The sequence below is a fragment of the Plectropomus leopardus genome, chromosome 9, assembly GCF_008729295.1.
Source record: "Plectropomus leopardus isolate mb chromosome 9, YSFRI_Pleo_2.0, whole genome shotgun sequence".
NCBI classification, from domain to species: Eukaryota; Metazoa; Chordata; class Actinopteri; order Perciformes; family Serranidae; genus Plectropomus; species Plectropomus leopardus.
The window spans coordinates 5,582,445-5,605,109 of record NC_056471.1 but is presented as its reverse complement, the minus strand read 5'-3'; the positions used below and the strand labels follow the sequence as shown (position 1 = coordinate 5,605,109).

General features: G+C 40.1%; 1 protein-coding gene across 3 annotated transcripts in view; it reads left to right on the top strand.

Moving 5' to 3' along the window:
• The window catches only part of myot (myotilin), a 33,100-nt gene extending 10,862 nt beyond the window's left edge, over positions 1–22,238 (top strand). For 2 of the 3 annotated variants that reach the window (XM_042493755.1, XM_042493756.1), the window contains exons 6-18: positions 1,308–1,331; positions 1,968–2,087; positions 2,203–2,407; positions 9,435–9,654; positions 10,171–11,189; positions 11,415–11,565; positions 11,817–11,918; positions 12,728–12,765; positions 14,114–14,249; positions 15,233–15,440; positions 15,604–15,769; positions 17,089–17,222; positions 20,161–22,238. In XM_042493755.1, the coding sequence (XP_042349689.1) occupies positions 1,308–1,331; positions 1,968–2,087; positions 2,203–2,407; positions 9,435–9,654; positions 10,171–11,189; positions 11,415–11,565; positions 11,817–11,918; positions 12,728–12,765; positions 14,114–14,249; positions 15,233–15,440; positions 15,604–15,769; positions 17,089–17,222; positions 20,161–20,303 (2,666 nt within the window). In that variant the 3' untranslated portion in view covers positions 20,304–22,238. The remainder of the gene's footprint in view (positions 1–1,307; positions 1,332–1,967; positions 2,088–2,202; positions 2,408–9,434; positions 9,655–10,170; positions 11,190–11,414; positions 11,566–11,816; positions 11,919–12,727; positions 12,766–14,113; positions 14,250–15,232; positions 15,441–15,603; positions 15,770–17,088; positions 17,223–20,160) is intronic. The other variant, XM_042493757.1, reaches the window with a different exon arrangement.
• The last annotated feature ends 427 nt before the right edge of the window (positions 22,239–22,665 follow it).

Sequence of the window (22,665 nt, the reverse complement as noted above, 5' to 3'; positions counted from 1 at the left end):
GAGGCTGTAGCACGCTCATTTATTTAGATGGCATAAAGGTATTTTGGCAACTTGTGAAATTAGACAACCTAACACATTAACTGGTATAAACCAGGGATAATAGCGATGAATCAGTGATTGATTAATTGCTCATCAAGAATTTCGATTGAACATGTGAAATATAATCAATCAAATAAAGATTTGATTCTTAAACATAAACAATGTAAAATCTCCTATTACCTTATAGTCAGTTGAACAGTGTATTTTAAAAGCAATGACTTTCAATGACTAACATTAGCAAACAAAAGATGCAATATAACTGTTCAATGACAAGGCGGGCAAAGCATCATTTAGTTATATTCAATGTGTTTCATTTATCTATTTATATATTTTAATGTTTCATAGGCTTTGCAGTGCTGTCAGCAAATATGCAATATGTTGGTTTGAGCTTCGATTGAGGAAAAAATGCATTTGGTAATATTTGGATGAAGCAAAGTTGTTTTTTGTTTGTTTTTTTTTTTAATCACAAATAATTAGTTAGTTTATTGTTTATGTTACCAATGATCAAATAAAGACAACTTGCGACCCTAGTGAAAACCTTGTACTAGCTTGCTGGGAATGGGGTGATATAAATACTCCAAAATTAGGGTTAATTTTGGTGAGGGAACAACTGGCATGGCCATTTCAAGAGGACCCTTAAACTCTCAGCTCAAGCTGTCTGAATGAAATGTGTACCCGCCGTTCTCCCCTAAACAAGGGAAAGCTTGTTCCCTGTCAGTGTTTTGTTTCTTACTATCAAAATGCATTACTTCAAATTAAAGCTGTATATTTGTCTTTTTAAGGAAAAGCACGACCAGCTTTTGTAAAGAACAATGAATCTCCTAAAACATACCAACGCAGTCAGACAGGATTGTTGTGAAACTCAAAATGTTAACTGTATTAGTCTGCGCACATCAGATAATAAGATAATAAGTAACAGGTATTTACATAGTTTTCAACTAGTCTATATGCTTAAACAGCATAAAAGAATTCCTCAAATTCAGTTGTGTTTTTCGGTTTTGGTGTGTCACCCCAAGATTTTTAGTTGCCCCATCTTATCAGCCCTCTGAAAAAATTTCTGGGGCGCCACTGCTGCATTAACAGATAACCTCAGCATTAGCATATATATTATTACTGGTCCTCTGTCTGGCAGTATTATTACATAAAAGTGAAGTTTATTCCTCTCTAACATACACTGCACTGTTGAGCTGCTAAATGAATATTTTCAGATGTGTAGCAGCAGCTGATGATTTATAAGAAATAACTCTTGTCTCTTCCTGTTTTCCCAGAGGCCAGCTCTGCATCTGTGCCCGGTAGGTACAAACTATTGGTTATATAATAATGGTTTAAAGACTTGGTTCTCAAAGTGAGGGGGTGGGGAGTCTCAGGGTCAATCTGATACAGAAAATACTTTACTTTTTCTCATTTAAAAAAAACAACCAACTTAAGTTTTATTTCTGTGAAAAACTGAATAGTTTCACTTCTTTGGTCCCCTGATGGCATTCATAATGGAACAAATCCTCCATGAAAATGACTCTTTTGGTTGGATGTCCAGGGTAAGGCCACGCCTGTGATGAGGGATTAGCTTCACTATAAGGGGTCACAAGCCACAGAGGTTAAAGCTATTGGACTGACATATGGTTTTATATTTCACATTATATTTCAAATGTAGTGCTCAGAACTGCTGTCAGCAGGGTGTACTTGTAATTGTTTTGAACTTAAATGGTGCAATCATGTAATATGTTGTTAATTAGACGTATTAAGTAATAAATGTAACATGCTCTTGTTCATTCAGTGCTTTCTCGAGAATTTGTATTTTGATTAGTCACCTCTATACTCAGTAAGAGTACTTTATTTGGTCTTTACACAGTGCAGCTTTAATCATGTGTATAAATGTCACTTTTGATTTCATGAAAAACTGCATTAACGTTGTTCTGTCACCCTCTCAGAGGAGCTGTGTACATTGGTGATCACAGAGGCCTTTCCAGAAGACTCCGGCCTGTTTAAATGTGTGGCCCACAACCCCTTCGGCACAGTCTCCTGCTCAGCAATGCTGGAAGTTTACAATGGTCAGACAGTCCATTTATACAGCACCAAAATGTATCTAATAAAAGGTCACCTGTTGAATTCAGTGATACAGTATAAACCATCAGTCTTGAATTTAGAGTTACTCATCTCTTACAGACCTGGAGGAGCAGCTGGAGGTGGAGGCTGTTTGTCAGCAGGAAGCGGTTTCTGTCCAACAGCAAAAGGAGGCGGCGTTCCAACAGGAGACTTCCTCCTTCAGAGAGAGCAGCGAAGACTTTCCATCTGAGCTGCCTGAATCCATGACCCTCCCCCCGCCTGAGTGGCCGGACAGCTCTGTGGAGGATAACGTCCCTACTGCAGAGTGAGTGGATGGTACACACACACACCAAACACACACCAGCATTAGTCAGTCACTTTCTTTGGTTTAGGTGTCTCTCATTTTATTTACAGTGACCTTTACAGTGTCTCAGAGCCTCCGAGCTTATAGTGTGGATTTAGACTCTAGATCCAGGTGTTATTGTATGTCCAGAGGTTGGAGCAGGATGTAGAACTGTACCCTGTTCATTCCATGAAATGGTTTTATTTTGGAGTAACAGTCACAATCCTTATTTTTCTTGCACTCTTGCACAGGCAGGAATCCTCTTTGACCCTTGACCTTATAATTTTAGCTTCTTGCAACACAGTTTATGTAGAACTTAAATCAACTTGCACTGTTATTCTTCCTGCAAGTAGTTGTCAGTCACAAAAATGTATTTTTTATTGTTAAAATTGAGCACATTTCTTCAAATTAAGTTGTTTAAGAGCAGCAAATGCTTAAAAAAGGTCATTTACATTGTTGTAGTTCTTCCATGGCTCCACATGAGGTCGCTGTTGTATATTCTAAAATTATCTAAAACTCTAAAAATCAAGCAGCAACACCTAGATCCCTTTTTCTTTCTTTCTTTTTCTTTCTTTCTTTCTTTCTTTCTTTCTTTCTTTCTTTCTTCCTTTCGGTCTTCAAACGACTTACCTAATAGGAATGATGATGACATAATAACAAAGAACACAGCTTTTGAGAGAGGCTGTAAAACACTAACTAATTTTAAAAAGAACATGAATAAACAGAAAATAACATTTTTAAAAAGGGCATCCTTTCAGTCAGATGGGATGCTCTATACGTATATTAGACTATTCATTTATTTATTTATTTACAATTCTCAAACTGAACATATGCAAAACATAAGGTGTCACCACAAAAAAAAACCCTCCCCGGTATTTATCAATATATCTGAAAGATTCAAGTATAAATGTGGAATACAAGTGGTAAAAATGGTTCTATATTAAGCGAGGTTGAATGGATGCAGTGATGACGATGCTGAGCGTTTGGGAAACTGAACCAATCAGCTGCACCCGCGCGACCCGTCTGTCCCCCCTCCCGTGAGCGCGCGGTGTCACCTGTTGCAGTCCAGCCTCCCGCTGCTGAGTGTGGATCCCCCCTCACACAGGGAAAGTCCAGTTTCATTCAGACGGTAAATTCACGTTGGTGAAGTTTAGGGACGGTAGTGCAGAAACTTTAACGAGGTAAGAAAACGTCCTCTTCGTCTTTAAACAGTTGGCAGCTGCTTTTCAACCGTGGCGTCGCCGTTTAAACATCTTAATTCTACGTTAATGTATCTCTGCATCTGCGTTAATCTTTAAACAAGCTAATTTTCCTTCCTTGTTTATTTCATGGAAACGTCCTGTGTGTGCGCTGTGTCCTCCTGAAAAGGTCAAACTATGTTGGGAGCACTTGGAAAGTGGACTTTAGTCTATTTTGGGGGCTTTGTGTCATCTGGCTTAGAGCTCTTTCAAACAGGGTAAGGGGAGATAGCCGTCAGGTAATTTCAATTAAGCTATCCATCGACGTCATTCTCAATAAAAATCACTGCTGGCTAGAGGTCTCCTCTGCAAATGTGGTGTATAATCCTCTCAACACTTGTCTTTTAAAGTGTAGCTGAACAACCCCAAAACACAGTAATTGCAGATGATGTTGGAGTTGTAGAAATCTCCACATAGGCTACATATCTACTTTAGTGAACTGAAATTCGATAATAACTGTCACTTTCCTGGAAATCATCTGGAGCTGCCTCAGGGATCCACTTAGGGAAGCACCTTAAATGTTGGTCTTCATTGTGCTATTGAGTTGTGTTTGCTGTCTGCCAGACAGCCCATACTTTAGCCAAGTGGTACCTTAGAATATGCTATGAGCTCATCTGTTGAGTGGTGATATGGGCTGTGTGTCCTTCAGACTTAACCCTTCACCTGCAGTCATACTGAAGCTCATATTGGTGAACATACGGCACTGTGATTTATTTTATCAAATGTGAGGCAGTTACTAGTAGTGTGTCTCATTTATTGATTTTATTTTATGGTTCCATGGGTGCCCTACTCATGATTTTATTTACTTTCTTTAGTAGGCTTGAGGAAATACTAAAAACACTGCGAGGACTGAAGTGACTGATTAACATGTCTGTTGGGATGGTGCATTGATGTGCACTCAAAGTGTGGAAATTAGTCTCGTCCTTCAGACACTAGCTTGTAAATACAATTGTTTTTTGCAGTTTTTAATATTGCACCACAAATATATTCTCAACTTTTAAGAAATACCGGATATAGATATGCCACATAAAGTTCAGTAATATCGCTGCAGATGAAAAATACCGCAGTGAAGAAGCCGACCACAGAGCAGATGTAATTTAGTGATGTATAAAGTAGTGTTTTAGCTTTTGAGATTTTGTTTCATTGATGTTTGATTCAGTTTGGTAACTTTGACTTGATCTTTTGATTCATATTCATACCCAGTGTGTATTTCATGGTGTGAAATATGTTTGGCTGGAGTGTAATGTGTCCACTCTATATCAGAGTCCAGGGCTATGATCTCATCTGTAATGTGAAGTGCAGACATGGCGTCCGTGTCCTTCAAAACCCCCCACCCCCACCCCTCCGCAGTGCTTCACACAACAACAGTTGTTCATAAGCTTTTGGCAGCAGTCTGGCTTTTAAGGTCATGTTGAGGTTCTCTGGCCAACCAGAGGTTTATGTAATTGTTGCATTGATTTATTTGATTAGGAAAAGAAATTATATATGGTGTCTGGAGCTACTGTTGATTTTGACTTTTTTCTAGTAAAATAATGCTCTGATAAATGATGAGAACTTGAAGTTATAATGGTTGGATAAAGATTACTTTCAGCTTTAAAAACAAATTGTCCTTTTGCTTTGAGATCTTCTGCATCATAGCATATCTAAGAGTGACTGTGTAATGTTTTATGTTTTGGAATTAACTCTGACTAACTAATAACATTTTAATGTGAAATGTTTGAAATTATTCATCTATTGAACACCAAAATGTTTTTACTAGACAAACTCTATTAAAAGATAGAATGGTCAAATATGTAAAGGAAGAGCTATGATTGGACAGTTTATTTGGTCCTTAGCAAAACTATACATTTGTATCAATACATATCTGATCTGAATGTTTGACACATTTTCAATGCACAGTAACATTTTCTGCAGTAACAATACACCAATACCAGCTGAGCTCTGTTTTTGTAATCATTAGCCTAATGTTTACTACAGTGTTTGTGCTGTTCTCTACTACTAACCAAGAAAAAAAGTTGTCATGTCATAGTCTTCTGATATTTATCATTTAAGAGAAAGAAAACCCAAAACAAAACAATTGTATGTCAATTTTCCTCATAATATTGAAAATGGCAGTTAGAAATAACAGTTTTGTGACATCACTCTCACTCGGGGCTCATTTATGCTTAACGTTAGATATGTAGACAGACAAAGCCTTCTGTCCATACGCTGCGTTCATTTTGTCTGTAGTTGTGCACGTTTGTATAAAGCTTAGGGATGAAACTGAGCAGTGCCACTGGAAATCATGGGGGCAGTGTAGCATAATTTAAGCTTCCTTCACCGTTGCCTTGTTTGTTGTCAGGTGAAACTTTCGACTCTGCCCTCTTGTGCCATCTATTTTCTGTATCTGTGCTATCACAAAGGATGCATGAGAGTATGAGGGCAGTGACATTCACAAAGGTTGAAACAGATTTATCTATTTTTGCATGAAAATGCAGTGTAAATGAGCCCTTAGGCTGAGTTGAAGGTTAATTACTACAGTTGGTTTATATAACCTTGTTCGGTTGATAGAGATGCTTCATTCAATCAACGTTAGATGGAAACATTTAATTAATGCAGAAAAATGATGCTCATTCACAACATCTTTTTCATTGAGAATTATTTATTTTATCCCTTACCACCCAATATAAATATTGCATCTCAGTACAGTGTTGATGTATTTGAGAATCCAGGAGAGAATTTTATTTTCCAGAAAGTTTACCAAATTATGTAAATCTGTTCTATCTTATCAACCTCTTCAGCGTTCATATTGTCATTTCTCTGTTGTCGCCGGTCATACAGAGGACTTGGGTCATCTTCGCATTTTCCTACCCACAATGCCATGCACAGTGTGTGTGTGTGTATGTGTGTGTGTTTTGAAGGGGTTGGGTCACCAGTAGAGCGTCTGCACCTGCCAGCTGATGTCCGAATTCCAAGACCAATATAGCTTTGCCTACCTAATCACACAAACACAAATACACATACAAATGTGTGCGCGCACACACATGCATACTGTATACCATCAGGGTATTAAATCACAAACACACGCACATGATTACTCTCACAAAGTATCATTTAAAGAAAGTAAAACACATGCTATGGTCACGTGACCACAGTGCGCATGGCCCCCAGCACATCAGTGTCATCAACAGTTAAACATGTGAAAGTCTAAACTCAACACTGAATTTCTTTCACATGAAGTCAGCTGTCGGCATGAGGAAAACTAAGCCCAATGATTAAGTTATATAACTGTGTGTTAATAATCCGTTTCATAAATGTTAGGAGATGAAGCTCAGTGTCCTCCTGGCTGTGTTCACAAGATGCATGAACAATTATGCACAGGTATAATACGGTCAATATAAACAAATATTCATCAGCTAAGATTGTCTTTAAGCCATAGGAGCACAAATGCATTTTTTAAAAGATATTTTTCTGACAATTTTCCAACCAAATGTCGTTGCCTGGTCTAAACTTGTTATTATCTGTTATTATTAACAGCGTTACAAGTGCAAAAGACAAGGTAAAAAACATAAATAATACCCTTGCAGAGGTCTATTCTAGAAAAATGAACAGGACAGTATTTTTAATAATTAAAAGCACAAATTAAAGCCTATATAAGTGATGTAATCAGAATGGTTTAAGGAATCATAAAATTGATCTACTAATTAATTTAAACTAATTGTTAATATAATGATAAAATATCTTACTTGAATTCAGAGTCTTCTCTGTTGTGGTGACAGAAGCAGATTGTTGTAGTGTGCTGCATGTATCTCTGTTTTTAATTCAAAATACGATGTCACAAAGTCAGGTCTCCTCAGCATTTTTACCTTCAAATCTCAAGTCCAGTCCAGTCTTGCAGCATGCAGACAGCTTTTGTTTTAGGGTGTGCTTTATATCCATTATTATTGCCTCAACGGTCCGACAGTACACGATTTTTAGATCTGGTACAGCTGTGCGTAAATTGGGACTATTCCAAATTTTTCAGAATGTCTGGTCACTCTAGCCAACATCAACTCTCTATCACAAAAAGTACAAGTCAGATTATAGAAAGCATCCTCCAAGAATAGGTGTGTATCAATACACAGAAGTCATCACTCGTTTCATACCCTGGATTAGAAGTCATAGTCAGGTGTGACTTCAACACAGCGTAACAAAAAACAACCAAATGCATATGGATATATTTTTAAATTTATCTATATCAGACCAGTAGTGCAAGTGTCAAAGACAGACAGTTCTCCTGCAGAGGACTGAAGTAACATTTTTCCCGCTGACTGCTTAGGTAAATTATTTACCTTAGCAAAGTAAGGAACATTTCATACACTTCTGTATGAAAACTGAACACTTTGCCAAAATGCATTAGGTCACAACAGGTTATCTGAGGCATATCTTATGCTATTACATTGAAAATACAAAATATAGGTGGCTTTTTCCTCAACCCGGTGACTGGCACATCTGCATGATGTTATTATGTGCATTAGCATGTTGGATGTGTCCACTCTCATCCCAGAACAGTGGAGCAACACCGACACAATGTCCTCGTCTTATACGTAAATCCCTACAGTGCTTTTGTGGCTGACCAAGAACCTGCAGGCCCTTCTTCTGGCACCAGTGTTGTATTTAGGCTCATCATAATTTAACTGGCTCTCTTTTACTAACCTCATGTTGAAACTGCCCTAAAGCTGAAAGGCGGAATTTGCACTTGTAAGCGTAGGTTCTGCATTACGTGTATCGATCTACACACCATGTATTTATATTGCGTGTGGCTGCCTGCACCGGACTGTGACCTTTGAACCGTGACAGTTCGGTACAAATACACAACAGTTACAGCCCAAACCAAGGAACTTTTATGTTTCCATTTTTCTTTTAGTTCATGAAACTTCCAAAAAAGTGACTTTGGACACTCAAACTCAAAATTTTGCTCATTATTGCAAGGTACAGAATCAGGATTCTTATTGTCTGGACTACTTGGTTTAACTTGTATCCGTCCACTCATAATCAGGATTTAGAAATACACAGTGTACAAAACATGACCATTCATCAGTGTATTTTTTAGACTTAGCTAATGATTGCTGGCCAAAACTGTCTTGTGCCCTCAGGGGACCAGGAGAACTGCAGAAAAAACGCTGAGCAAGTGTGTGTAAGTAAATGAGTGTGTTGAGAGAGAGCGATCAGAGAGACTGCTATTGTCATTATGCTCCTGCGTAGCCCAGACTACGTGGTAGTCATGGGAACAACATTCTTTCCTAGAATAAAAGTAGAAGACCAGCCAGGAAGAAAACTACTGAGTGGGCTGAAATGGGAGTAGAACCATTGATATCTGGTACTCTCATTAGACAGTCCCAGTAGTACCGTTGCAGCATTACTGGAGCATATATTCTGTAGTTTAAGATGATGTTTAATGTTGTGCAGCAGTTGACATAATGGTCTTGATAGTGAAAATCTCAGCCCTTCATAGTAATAAAGGTTGAGTCACAAAGTTTTCTGCTGAAAAATTATGGTGAGATGACTACCAGCATCAGCTGCTTCAGAATCAGCATCAGATGAGTGTGATGCCAACATGACAACCACTGCAACCACATATACACACACACACACACACACACACACACACACACACACACACAAATTGACCTTTCCCAACCCTAATCTCACCCGTCAACTCCCCTGATACTGTGCTTGCCTCCAGTCCCAGAACCTGTGGTTTTCATAAATATGTTCAGATCTTTACATGCATGCTGTATTTTGTCTGTCAGTCTTCCAGAGCCGCAGCCGGCCAACCACTCCTCTGAGGACCCCTACGGTGGCAGCAAGGAGGGAAGTGCCCTGAGCTCAGAGGACCAAAGGTCACCAGAGGTCACTGTCCTTTCCTGTACGCCCAGCCCTCCCCCTCCACCCTCACTACCACCACCAGCCCAAGTGCAGGAGAAAACCCAAACACCCAAGCTGTTCACCCCAAGCAAGCTCAGTTTCACTGTAAGAACATTTCTTACATGTTTTATGACCTTTTAGAAGCTTTTTTCTATTATGTCAAGTTTAAAAGGTTAAATGAGAAATTATTATTTACACAGACTAAAGAGAGAAACACTAGATCATAATTGAGTAAATGCATCCATACTGTATGCTGCCAAGTTAGTCTGCAATATACAGTATGCCTATTTTTTTTCCTTCCTGCTTATACATAGATGTTTATTTAGGGTGTGTAGCTGATAAATTTTTCATGTGAATATCCTAAAGAGCCTGTCTTATGTTTGCGTTTTGAAGAGCAGGAAAATATATCAGACAGTATTTGTCAAGAACAAAAACCTCCCAGCATTTTTCACTCCACCTTGAATATTCTTAACATTTGGTATTCAAGAAGCATGTTAATTAACCCAGCGAATATAAATATGAAAAAGAGGTGTTTAGAATGTTTTACACTAGACTCGAAGAAATGTTACAATTTCCACCTTTATTCAGTTTTTGTATATGTGTTTGTCTTTTCTCTTCCAGTCCTCCCAGTCAGGAGGCAACAACATGAACTTATCAGACCTGCCCACCTTCACTCCCAGCGTCTTCCCTCCCAGTGCCTTTAACTATGAGCGACCGAGGCATTTCATCCAATCACAGCCGGCCTTCCAGGCACCCAGCTATGAAAGTGTTCTGAAAGAGGCCCAGGAGAACCAGAATAACTCCCAACAGAACCTCAGTAGCTTCCAAAATAGTCCCAATGTTATGGAGACACAGAGTCAAGCTAAAATGAGGTCTGCACAAAGCCAGTCCTTCTCTCAAACTCAGTCCATGTCCAGGTCCTTGTCACAGACCCAGTCTCAGTTTCAAACACTAAGCCTCAATCAGAACCAAACCCAGTCTGCCCCGCAGCCACAGATCCAGAGTCAGATCCAGATCCAGACCCAGGCCAACGGCACAGCCAAGTCCTCTCCCTCCTCATCAAGTCTCAGCTCTCCGATCTCCACCCCGGCTTCCTCTTCTGCACCTCCTCTCTCCTCCGCTGCCCCCTTGCTTAGTCCCTCTGCCACCACCGCCTCTTCCTCCTCTTCCCCTGCCTCCTCATCCTCTCTCCCCCGCACCACCATGCGTTCCACCATCACCCTTACCCCCAGCATCCCCAGTGCCACCGGCCTTGGTAGCGCCACCCTGCCAGCCAATCAGGACACCATGTCAGCACCTGCTGCCTACCTCTGCTCCGTGCTGCCCTCCCAGTCCGCCTTCTCCCCTTTTTCTTCCTCCAAGCTGTCTCCCAACTCCAACCGTCTCCAGCCCTCCATCTCTCCCTCCCCCGCCCGCTCCCCACTTGCCCCCTCCAGCCCTCTCCTCCCCATCAGGACCTCCTCTTCTCCTTCATCCCTCCCTCAGCAGCCTCTGCCTGTGTCCCCTTCCCTCCCTCACTCCCCTCTCTCTCCTTCCTCCTCCTCCTCCTCTCTCCCACAGCCAAACACTCCCAATGGTCAGAACAGAGTGCCGCCTGCTGTGGTCTCTCTGCCCGCCAGCTACAAGGGAGGACCAAGCATGTGAGTCACATGTTTACAGACAAGGGAAAATTTCTCACACAACAACCTGTACTGTATATAGGTCATAGCACTTTTCCACGAGTCAGCTAATGACAAACGTTTATTTCCTGAAGTTTTAGATAAAGCTTGTTGCAGCATTCAGCTAGTCTTCTCTTCATGGTCTTTTCTCTCTTGTTGTTCTCTGTTTAACCTCTGCTCCTCCCTCTTCTCTCTCCCTATCACCAGCCTTCCCAAACCCATCCTGAAGAAGTCTGTTACTCCTCGGCCTTCTTCTGCTCGCTCCACAGATGAAGACATTCAGGGCTCCAAAGACGCCCTCATTCAGGATCTGGAAAAGAAGCTGCGCTCAAAGGAGGCCCGGAGGAGAAGCAACCAGGTTTGTATGTTTGTGTGTGCATGTTTGTGTGTCATGCAAACGGTGTTGGAAGTTCAAAAATCCTACATTTTATTTGTCAAAAAACATTCCCCCAACCAACACGCAAACTCCAGCCTATTCACACTTAACACAATGTGTGCCTTTTTGAAAAACAATGCACAACTACAGAAGTTTACCAAAACAAGTCACAACACGCTATCTGTCAGCGTGAAAAATTACAGTTAACAGTATAAAGCTTCATTTTCGAACAGAAACTGTCCTATGAGGAGCGTATGGCTCGTAGGCTGCTGGGTCCAGACAACGCCAACTACATGTTTGACCAAGACGGTCTTTCAGACTCACAACTCGACCAGGTACGATAACAAACTTTTACTCAGTGAGTGGACATCTTAATCCATAAAAAATCGCTTAATCTCATCATTTCTAACAGCGTGTTCCTGATTATACTGATGTGTGTTGCAGCGCTGACTGTGCTGCACACACATTTATGTTGGCTCTGGTCCAAAGCCCATTAGCTTTCATTTTGCTATTAAGTAAAGACCACACATTATTACAGTCATTTGGGTTTGAATGGCTGCACAGGGAGCCAGTTTCCCTCTAAGGGCCTCCGAGCCCAAAGTTGAAAAAGCCTGGCAGTATAATCAGCAGCCCCAGTGAGCTGTCTCATGCTGTCATTTTGACCAATTTTCACTGTGTGTGTGTGTGTGTGTGCGCGTGTGTGTGTGGTGTTTGTGCACGCACAGGATTGTTCTGTCAAAAAGCTTCTGTCGCTCACAGGGCTTTGCACCATCTATTCTCTCTCTCTCTCTTTCTCTTTCTCTCTCTCCCTCTGCCTCTCTTCACTTTCACACACAACACATGCATATACACACACACAGACACACATTTGTCAGCGGCTATTTCTTGCCTGCTTTCTGAGAACGAGCCCCTTTCATTCTCTGGTAACAACAGGACTATTGTGTCAGAATCCACACACACACACACACACACACACACACACACACACACACACACACACACACACACACACACACACACACACACACACACACACACAGAGTTACCCTCCTGGCTTTTTGTCAAGCTGTTGACCAGTACGGTTCATTTTCAAAGTTAAAACCTGTGATTACCTCTGCTTATATTGGTCTGTTTTCTGTTACAGCCAGAGTCACCAGAAGGAAGACACACAGGTGGACTATGGTAAATAAAAATGATTTATATATCAATATTATTAACTCAGAATTCCAGAATTGTATTGGTGATTTTTTTTCTTTTGAGATTCTCATCTAGAGTGGCAGTATACACTCACTCCATGCAGTTCTTCATCATAATCAGTCTTTGCAGTAGAAATAGGAGGATTTTATACATAAGAATCAAACATTTACAGCAAAGTACTTTTATGCCTCCATGCCAGCAAATGCAGAGGCAGGAGGCATTATGTTTTCGGGATATCTGTCCATCCGTATGTATGTGCATCCATCTCATTCTCGTGAAAGCAATGTCTCCATGAGGGGATTCCTTCAAATTTGGCACAAACATCCACTTGGACCCAATGATGAGTTGGTTAGATTTTGGTGGTTGAAGGTCAAAGGTCACTGTGACCTCACAAAACATGTTTTTGGCCATAACTCAAGAATTCTACCACTAATTATGACAAAATGTCACTCAAATGTCTCATAGGATATAACAATGAAGTGATGACATTTCATATCCAAAAGGTCAAAGGCCAGCTTCACTGTGACATCATAATGTTCTGCAAAACAGGCCACTATTCAGTGTCAGAACTCAGGAGCAGAAGGGGAGACATTTAGCCAGATACTCAATTGGTGACACCAATCTCGAGTGTCCACCTTGAAGCATGTGTGAAGCATTCATGTTTTCACAGACATGGATGTAAACTGTAAGTGACAGGCATACAACTACAAGGTGGTCATTTTAGTTTCATCTCTACTTATAGCCTGTGTTTACGTCATCTCCACATTGTGTTATGCCATGAATATTTCTCATGTCACATAACTCCAACTGTTTGTCAGGAGGGAAAAATGGCCATAGAAATAGAATGAGACTAGAACTGACATTCCCATTTACCTACATTTCATTATGTTTCAACAATTATACAATTAATAGCAACAAAATTTAATTAAAGTAATGGATTGCTTATTTTACAGTGTAACTAAATAACTGATTAATAGCAAAACAAATGCAGCTACTTTTTACAATAAAAAAGTAATCCGAGTTCTCATTTTGTAACATGTCACCCCTGAGGATGCCAATATTAAATACATGTATTCACCGTGCAAAGACATCAATACCATTGATTATGTAAAAGGCAGCAGTAGGCCAAAATGTCAAATGACCACGGCTAACAGTTTTTATCTATCCTATTTCCATGGAAGTAGGATCACATCATTGCTGACAGCAGCCACGCTGTCTGAGGACGGAGACAGAGCAGGAAACTTGTGTGTGTGTTGTCATTGGATTGTAAAATGAAGTAATTGAAAGTGAGTTAGGGTAAAGTTCTGAATAAATAATCCCTCTCTCCCTGCAGGGGGAGGCGCCACTCAGGGACAGATAGGGGAAATGAGGGCTCAGCTATCCAGGAGAAATGTTACGCTCCTCGCTTTCTGCAGATCCCTTCAGACCTCACTGTAGAGGAGGGACGCTTCTGTAGGATTGACTTCAAGGTGAATCACTCATTCACACACACATGCATGCATTACTATCAAAGGCTTCATGTTTTCATCCCTACCACCAATAAACCAGGTTGAGACAAAAAACAAACACAAACACACAAACCTAGTTTATGAAAAACCTGTTTTGAAAGACATTTCATTTGTAACTGTTGAGATCAGACACCTAATTGATGACTTCACTCTGACTAACAAGGTACAAGTGGCCTAATCAAGCCTGCTGAAAGTTGGCAGGTTTCCATTAACCTTCAAATTTCACAAATTAAAATTGCGAATACAAAATACGCCTAATGGAAATAGGTCAATTTCGAAAAACTCCCATTTATGAAGTTAAAAGCCATATTTCGCAACACTGCAGTGGAAACACTTTCATCGCTTTTACAGCTCATATGATGTGTAACATTGGGTGGCGGTAATGCGACTTTATGGATGCCAACCACCATTTAACTGAAAGAAGAAGAAAAAGTACAACAAAGTCACATGACGTTCTACAAAACATGACTCGATATATGTGTACGGAGGAAGAGATCGAGATCTTAACTCTTATGTACTTATGTACTGTTATGTAGGGACAAAGAAATTACGGCGATATTAAATTGGCTGTATTGAGTGGCTGCAATAGAAACCTGCTAATGTTTTGAACATCCATTGCGACGCTTCTTGGAATGTTATCGCGAGAGAAGAGTCGCATAGCACCACGAAGTGGAAACACAGTCATCTTGCAATTGTGTTTTATTGAAATTTGGAAAATATCACTTAAGTTTTGTGCAAATCTGTAATGGAAACCCACCTAGTGACTGCTGTAGGGGATCTGGGTATGTAAAAAGGTATTGAGAACCTTTTCACAAATATACTCAAGTCCATATTAATCTCAGTTCAAAGGCTCCCTTTTACAACTAATATAAATATCAGTGCAAATAATTGTGCAGTCATACAAAGGTAATTAACGTGGAAACTTCTCTCTGTTAACAATCCAGGTCGGAGGACTGCCTACTCCAGATGTCTGCTGGTACCTGGACGGTAAAGCCATTCGTCCAGATGACTACCATAAGATGCTGGTGTGTGAGAAAGGGATGCACTCATTCATCATAGAGATCGTCACTGTGCACCATGCCGGCGTTTATGAGTGTGTGGCTAGGAACCGAGCAGGGGAGAGCAGATTCACCATGAAGCTCGATGTATTAGGTAAAAATGTCATTTTGGCTGGAAATGCTGTCTCTTTAATAGAATTAACATCACTGTGCACCTTAATAACAATTATGTTATTATGTGTACCAGTCCTACATTGCAAGGATCTTGTTCAGGGTAGGGGATAGTTTAATCACTTGTGCTGTGCTCCTCTCTGCAGCCCAGGAGGCTCTCCGTCCTCCCACCTTTGCCCAGAAGATGTCGAACTCCAGAGCTTTAGAGGGCGACACTGTCAGGTTAGAGTGCAAAGTCGACGCTTCACCTCCTCCGCAGCTCTTCTGGAAGAAGGATAAAGACATGCTGCGGATTGACCCAAACAGAATGAGGTGGGTCAGTTGAAGTAGTACATTTCACCTTTATTCTTCCTCTACTCCTCTCTACTACTGCACCTGAAACTCAGTAGATAATACTGAAGGTACATGCATATTTAGTTTTCTGCCTCATTCCTGTTGATTTTGTTCACATTTGCTTGAGAATAGGATGATTAAATATTTCCTTAATAAGATCAATGCATGTCGCACCCATCACTCTTTTCACTTTTTTGTAGCCTGTTAATGTTCACTGTCAAATTCTAAAATAGGCAAAAATTCAAAAAATCAGCAAAAGAAAGATGATGTTCATAGCAATGAACCCAAAGCAGCCCCCTGGGGTTCCCCTGAGCTCCACAGCTTTACAGTGACTTTCAGGTTATTTTGGTTTTAGGGCCTGCTATGTCACTGTTTGATTCGCTATTGCCACTATTATCAGCACCTTTTTCAACCAGAGTTGGCAGCTGTTGTCAGTGGAAAAAAAAGCTGCTTTAAAAAGCTGCTCTTCACTACCTGCCCAGCACCAAATGACAGACAGACACAGTTAGCACCTAGTTTATGTAACATAGTTGAGCAGCTAAAGAGTCAGATATTTTTCCTCAGGAATTGACACAGACACTAAAAGCATAGCTAAAAGAAAGCGAATAGAGCAATATGTGTTTGTGTAGACAACAATTGTTTTCACAAATCAACTTAAAAGAAGATAATAGTTCAGTGTTGTCTTCAAAATTTGTTTCTGCTGCCCCCATGTGGCCAAATGACTCAGCTATTGCTGATTTACTGATGGGCCAATGGTGCCGCATTTGTACAGTTTGTCACTTTCTTTGCTGTAATTTATTTATAGCGTTTTGCCACATTAAAAAATATTTACTTTTTTGTAAACACAGGCAAACATAAAAGTAGGTCTGTTTGCCATGAAAAATAATCTCTAGGGACATGCCAGTGTTAAAAAAAAGTACTCTGCACAGGTAAAACAATGTGCACAGTGAGCGTCAATGTTATAAAAACATGAGAATGAAGAGGTTTATTTATTGTGTAGTTGTGGTTTGTGATGGAAAATTGCAACTATATTTTTAATTTAAAAAAAACTGCACATATACAAAGTTTATCCTGCTTTATCCTCTTGGGCGTACAAAGCAAAATTGACATACGTGTTAAATACGTTAAATCAATATTTGATATTGTACCAGGATAAGAGGTTACAGATAATGAATGACTAAATAATTTATGTGTTTAGTTGTTCTTTGAAATGCTCAGCCTGCATCAGGATGCTTTGACTATCATGTGCTAACTTCGTGTTGAAATGAACATTTGTGTCTTTTTTTGTTTGTCCACAGTCTGTATCAGGACGGTTCAGGCCGGCAGTGCTTGTTGATAGAGAGAGTGATGAAGTCTGATGCTGGTTGGTACACTCTTTCTGCCATCAATGAAGCTGGAATGTCCACATGCAACGCCAGGCTGGATGTCGGCAGTAAGTCCACCTTGTGTGTGTTCATCTCTCTATGCAAATTTACTTTAAAGGGCCCATCTCAGCTATCTCTTGTATGAGATAGCTGAGAGAGTTGCCATAGTAGCCCAGGCTGTAAAATTAAACAGCAGATGGAGAATGTTGCGTGCTCCACGCTACAGCGAATCCAGCTCTGCGCGTCAAACAAATGCTGTGTTACATGATCGAGCAGAAACTTGATGAACGCACGCGGCATTGAGCTGTTCCGCTTTCCTAGAGAATACTGCATAATCACAGAGTCAGAGCGATAAGTGTGGAGGGCATCCAATGATGAGAGAGCTCACTGGAGGAAAATACAACACAGCTATTAGGTTTCTGCTCTATCACATAACACAGCATCTGCTTTGTGGAGAGCGAGCTGAGTAAGAGGACTGACAAAGGCCACACAGACAGCTACCTGACCCTTTGTTACACATGAGCTAGACTGTGTACCTGATCAGCAAACCCGACCACTTTATCTTTTTATCAGGACTCAGATATCGTCGTTTAACAGGAACTTATAACAGACAGAGGTTTTACAGGGAGCTTAACTGTGTGCAAGAGTTTCATCTTAAATCTTAAACTTGACTGATGGCTAAATTCCACCGGGCCCATCAACGCTACATCACGGCCTTTGCAGCTGATTGCAGATGTTTCAGACGATGCTCATGATTCTACCAGGCGTGCCTTGGCGCGTCTAAGCAGCGTGCTAGACGCAGCTCCCCGCTCTGCCGAGATTATGCATCGAGTCTTTTTTTGACAGTAAAATCCGCTCTGTGCGGCTTGACGCTACAGAGGATTTTATTGTGCATGTGTGTGAGTTGGAGGTAACATAGACTCTTGCTCTAAAATCACTGCAGTTAAATTATTATACAGTTTTGTATGTTATCACTGCTGAGTTTCCTCTTATAACCACAACAGGTTTCTGTGTACATACACATCTCAGTAAATTAGCATCAGGGACAATTCCAACATTGATCAGTTTGATCTTTGCAAGTATTTGTAGGGAGAAAAGGTGACTGTTGAAGTCTTGTCACAGCTATTGGCAGAAGGCTGCTTGTCAGTATTACCTGTGTGAGAGGGGCAGTGATGGTTAAAATCTGAGATGCAGTCACAGTACACTTCAGAACAAATTGTCCCACCCAATTATGTGTAGATTCAGACTATTTTAATAGCAGGCTTTTGAATTTTGCATCATTTTACATTCATTTCCAGCACAACGGTGAACTTCGAAGGCACAAAAGTGCACTGAGGTTCAAACTCTTGTTTAGGCCATGGCCAATCCAGATACTTTTTCTGTCAAAAAAGTCATAGCAGTTTCTAACATGCTACATGACTTTTTTTTGACATGTTTTGACCTTTGTTTGACATGATAGACCATGATTTTTTTTCAACATTCTAAACTATGACTTTTTTTGACATAACATGTGATGACTTTTTCCACATACATACCATACTTTTTTGACATACTATACAATGACTTTTTTTCAACATGATATTGTTTTACTTTTTCAACATGCTATAGTTTGACATTTTTTTGACTTGCGATACTATGAATTTTTTTAAACAGTACACTGTGACTTTTAACATACTGAACTATGACGTTTTTATCGACATGCTATACTATGACTTTTTTTTAAAATGTCATACTTCAACTTTGTTTCAACATGCTACACTTTATAATTTTTTATCGACATACTATACTGACTTTTTTCCAGTAAGTTCTTTTTTGACTATTACTTTTTTGGCATATTATGCAGTGACTTTTTTGACTTGCTATACTATGACATTTTTTGAAATTCTATACTGTGAAGTTTTCAGACATGCTGTTGTATAAATGTTGTGTTAGCATTATACTCTACAATTACGTTTTAATTATATCTTTTCATGACATATTACACTGTGACGTCTTCATGATTTTTTGTATGACATACTAATATTTCATGATTTTCTGCATGATATGGTTTGATCCATTCTAACTATGAACAATGAGTTGCTGGAGAGGGCGTGTGCACACATACAAACACATCAGCTCTCAGATGAATGAAACTGTAAAATCACTTGTGAATCGTTTTGTGAGTTTAACAGCTGAAGGTGAAACATTGAGAGCACCCATTGTCTTTCCGAATGTGTGCTGATTCCATACCTGGCACCGAGCCATGACGCGCTGTCCTGTTCTCTGGTGTACAGGGCAGAAGAGTTATTTTCAGACAGCGGGCATGACAGGAATGTTTAGCCAGTCGTCCAGCAGTAAAGTCTGTTGCTGCGGTGGGTGACACCAGTGGTGTTACTCCTGTTATAAAAATAAATAAACAAGGCATTACAGGTCTGTGGTAAAACCTCAGATTTACACGTGAAGTTAATCAGTTATGCATGTAAAACTCTAACGTCATGGATCACAACTGCAGGCATTGCTTTTAAACTGAATAACTGCTATCAGACAATTTGGCTCCAGTGGCAAAGACTATAATACATATAGGTAAGTTTTTCCAAGTTTTTGAAATTTCACATTTATAAAATTATAGAAAGGTTTAAATCACTCACTTGGTTGCACTTTATTATTAATTGCACTTGTGTCTTTCAACTGCTGCGCAGTGTCTTTTAACTGTCTGTTTTTACGTGTTATTTTGCACATTGGTCCGGGGAAACGTTATTTCGCTTTACTATATGTGTTCTTACAGATATGAATGGAATGACAATTAATTAACTCGCACTTGAGGTAGGGTTATAGTACAATAATATTATCATAAATGAGTAAATAATATTGTTAGCATTGATTACACTTACTAGCCTTCCTCTAATAGAACTGTTCCAAATTAGGTTTTTGCAGGTTTAATACGTTTTTGTTTGTCAAGCAACAAAATAATACAAATTGAGTGCATCTGTTGTTGATCAATAACAAATTCCTCTCTCTTTCTATCAGCTCGCACAGCCCCGGCCATGAAAACGGCGCCCCCTGGCTCAAAGACTTTGACGCTTCTGTCCTCTCTGAGCCACATGCCTTCTCTGACTGTGGAGAGCCCCGCCCAGCACACGGCCCCCCTGTACGAGAGCGAAGAGCTGTAGAGCCACACTGATCCTCAGATAACGATAGCACAACTCAGAGGTGTAAAACTGGACCGCAGTCTGTATTTACTGTCATTTTAAGGCAGACCTGGCTACTAATCATGCTTTGGTTCAGATTTACAGCATCGCAGCAGAACAGGACACTGAAATTTGAGGCTAATCCAGATCAAGTTATTTAAACAACCAACATTTACAAGGCTGATAAACTCTACAATCTAATTTCAAATTTCTCAAAGAGCAGCCACATTTTTAAGATTAAAGTGTATTTACAGAAGAATGTTTTAATTACACTATGATATGGTAGTTCATTGGAAAAACTTTAGATTTATCTTGCAAATACACTCAAAGCAACCCTCCTTTCATCCATTAGAGGTTACGTGTTACGGAAACAACAACCCTAAGCATAAGGAGCAGTCGGTTGCTTCTTGGAGAGAAATGTTTCCATAGTCAAGTGCCTTCTAAGCTAAAATAATCACACCTCATACTGTCCATCTGCTGCCGTTTGTCACCGCTGTGCCTGTCCTTTCTCTGTCTGCTTGTTGTCTAAGGCTGCAGAGCTGATGTTTGATCCATGCCTGTAAGCCTGTCTTCATCTGCCTGTCTGCTCCGCTCTCAGAATGGTGTCTCGGTCACGGATGTATTAATAGACCTGGATACGGCACAGCAGAGTCGGTCAGTTTTATCTTAGCAGCCCACTACAATATTGCAAACACAAAATTAACTCCAGTACCCACAATCCAACACTGCCAACATCCAACACTGCACTTTAATTCAGTCTCCGGCTCTTCTTTCCTCCACTTTGTTGCTATAATGTTTTTGTGTTTGAGCCTCCAAATTGAAGTTGTTGTCCTTGAACTACAGCTGCTGTTGCTTCTGATGACGTGTGTGTCTGTAAAGCTCCGTGTACTGGAATAGATTGTGATCTCAGATGTCACAGCTGGTTACTGCTCAGATTCTCTGCTGTGGTATAAATTCAGTCTAATATGTGTTTTTAAAGTTGGTTTCTAATATACAGCGTATGTGAATGAAGCTATTTATTTGAACTGAAGTTATTAGTTATCAGTGTTGGGGTTTGCAGTCGCCCCTCTCCTGGTCTGCAAAAGGCTGCAACCAGAGGTATATCATATCAGTGAGTTGGGCAAAGAGCAACGGGCTGCCATTCTGATACCCAGCATCTACGACTGAACACAAAACCTCATCTGCACTCAAAGGTACACTCAGAACTAACTCACTCTGAAAAGTTTACATTTTATCACATCTGCAGTGCAGATAAGACGTGTTTTTACAATTTATTCAAGAGGAGAAAAGCTTTTTTTCTCCTTCAGTGCAGGCATGCATCGTTGATTCTGCACGTTCAGTTGAAAAGACAGTATCAGTATGTCAGCCGTGGCTATCTGCCACGCTCTTCATTTGTGACCAGAGCCTTGCATAGAAAGAGCCATCAAATAGAGCCTTGATCTGCCTGTTATTTTCACTCTGCTTGTTATTGCCAGCAAAGAAGCACAAAAAAAAGAAAACTGGTACTTTTTGGCTTGATCTGCATGCAAACAGAAAATCCGGTATTTAACCCTGTGTAGCCACAGTTCACTCTGATGCCCCTATATTCCTGAGATTTAGGTCACAAGATGAAAGTCAGGATAAATATTACATTTTCTGCCTCAAATTCTAGTTGGGCTTCATTTAAATATTTAAACTGCCTTTTACTCAGAACGAATGGGTCTAGATAATGCATTTCTACAGTTTGTCCAGATGTTCGGATCAAACAGGGTTAAACACTGGATTTGCTTAAAGCACCAGAAGAGTTTCGGTAACTTTGGCCCCCTCTGTTATGATTTTAAACTGCAGGTAGTGGTGTGTATACTCCCCAATTATTGTTTGTTGTGTAAGTTCTACATATCACTGGATGAATGAGGAATAAAGTTAATGTGACCTTGACTTTGCCTCTTGGTGTGTTTATTTTATTGTCATTTGTTTTTTGGCGAGCTGTCGTGTCAGTAAGCAAAATGCTGACTCTGTCTACTTCGTCCAAAATGATTTTTGTTAATATGCCCTCATGTCGCCCTCTGGTGGTTAGTGTTCAAACCCTGTTGGTCTGCCTTTAGTAGGGGGGACATCAGCTCAGTGTTAGAGACACATCTCACTGCCAGCAACATACAAGAGAATACTACGGTTATGCCTCTGTGCTGGCGATAGCTGTAGCCAGAGCCGTTATATGTTTTCATGTACCGTCTGTGTGTACCATTCTTTGTGCTTTTATGTGACTTACTATATGCTATGACTTTTTTCATTTCATGAAATACTATATTATGACTTACTTTAATGGCATACAATATAATGATTTTTCTTATTTGTATGACATACT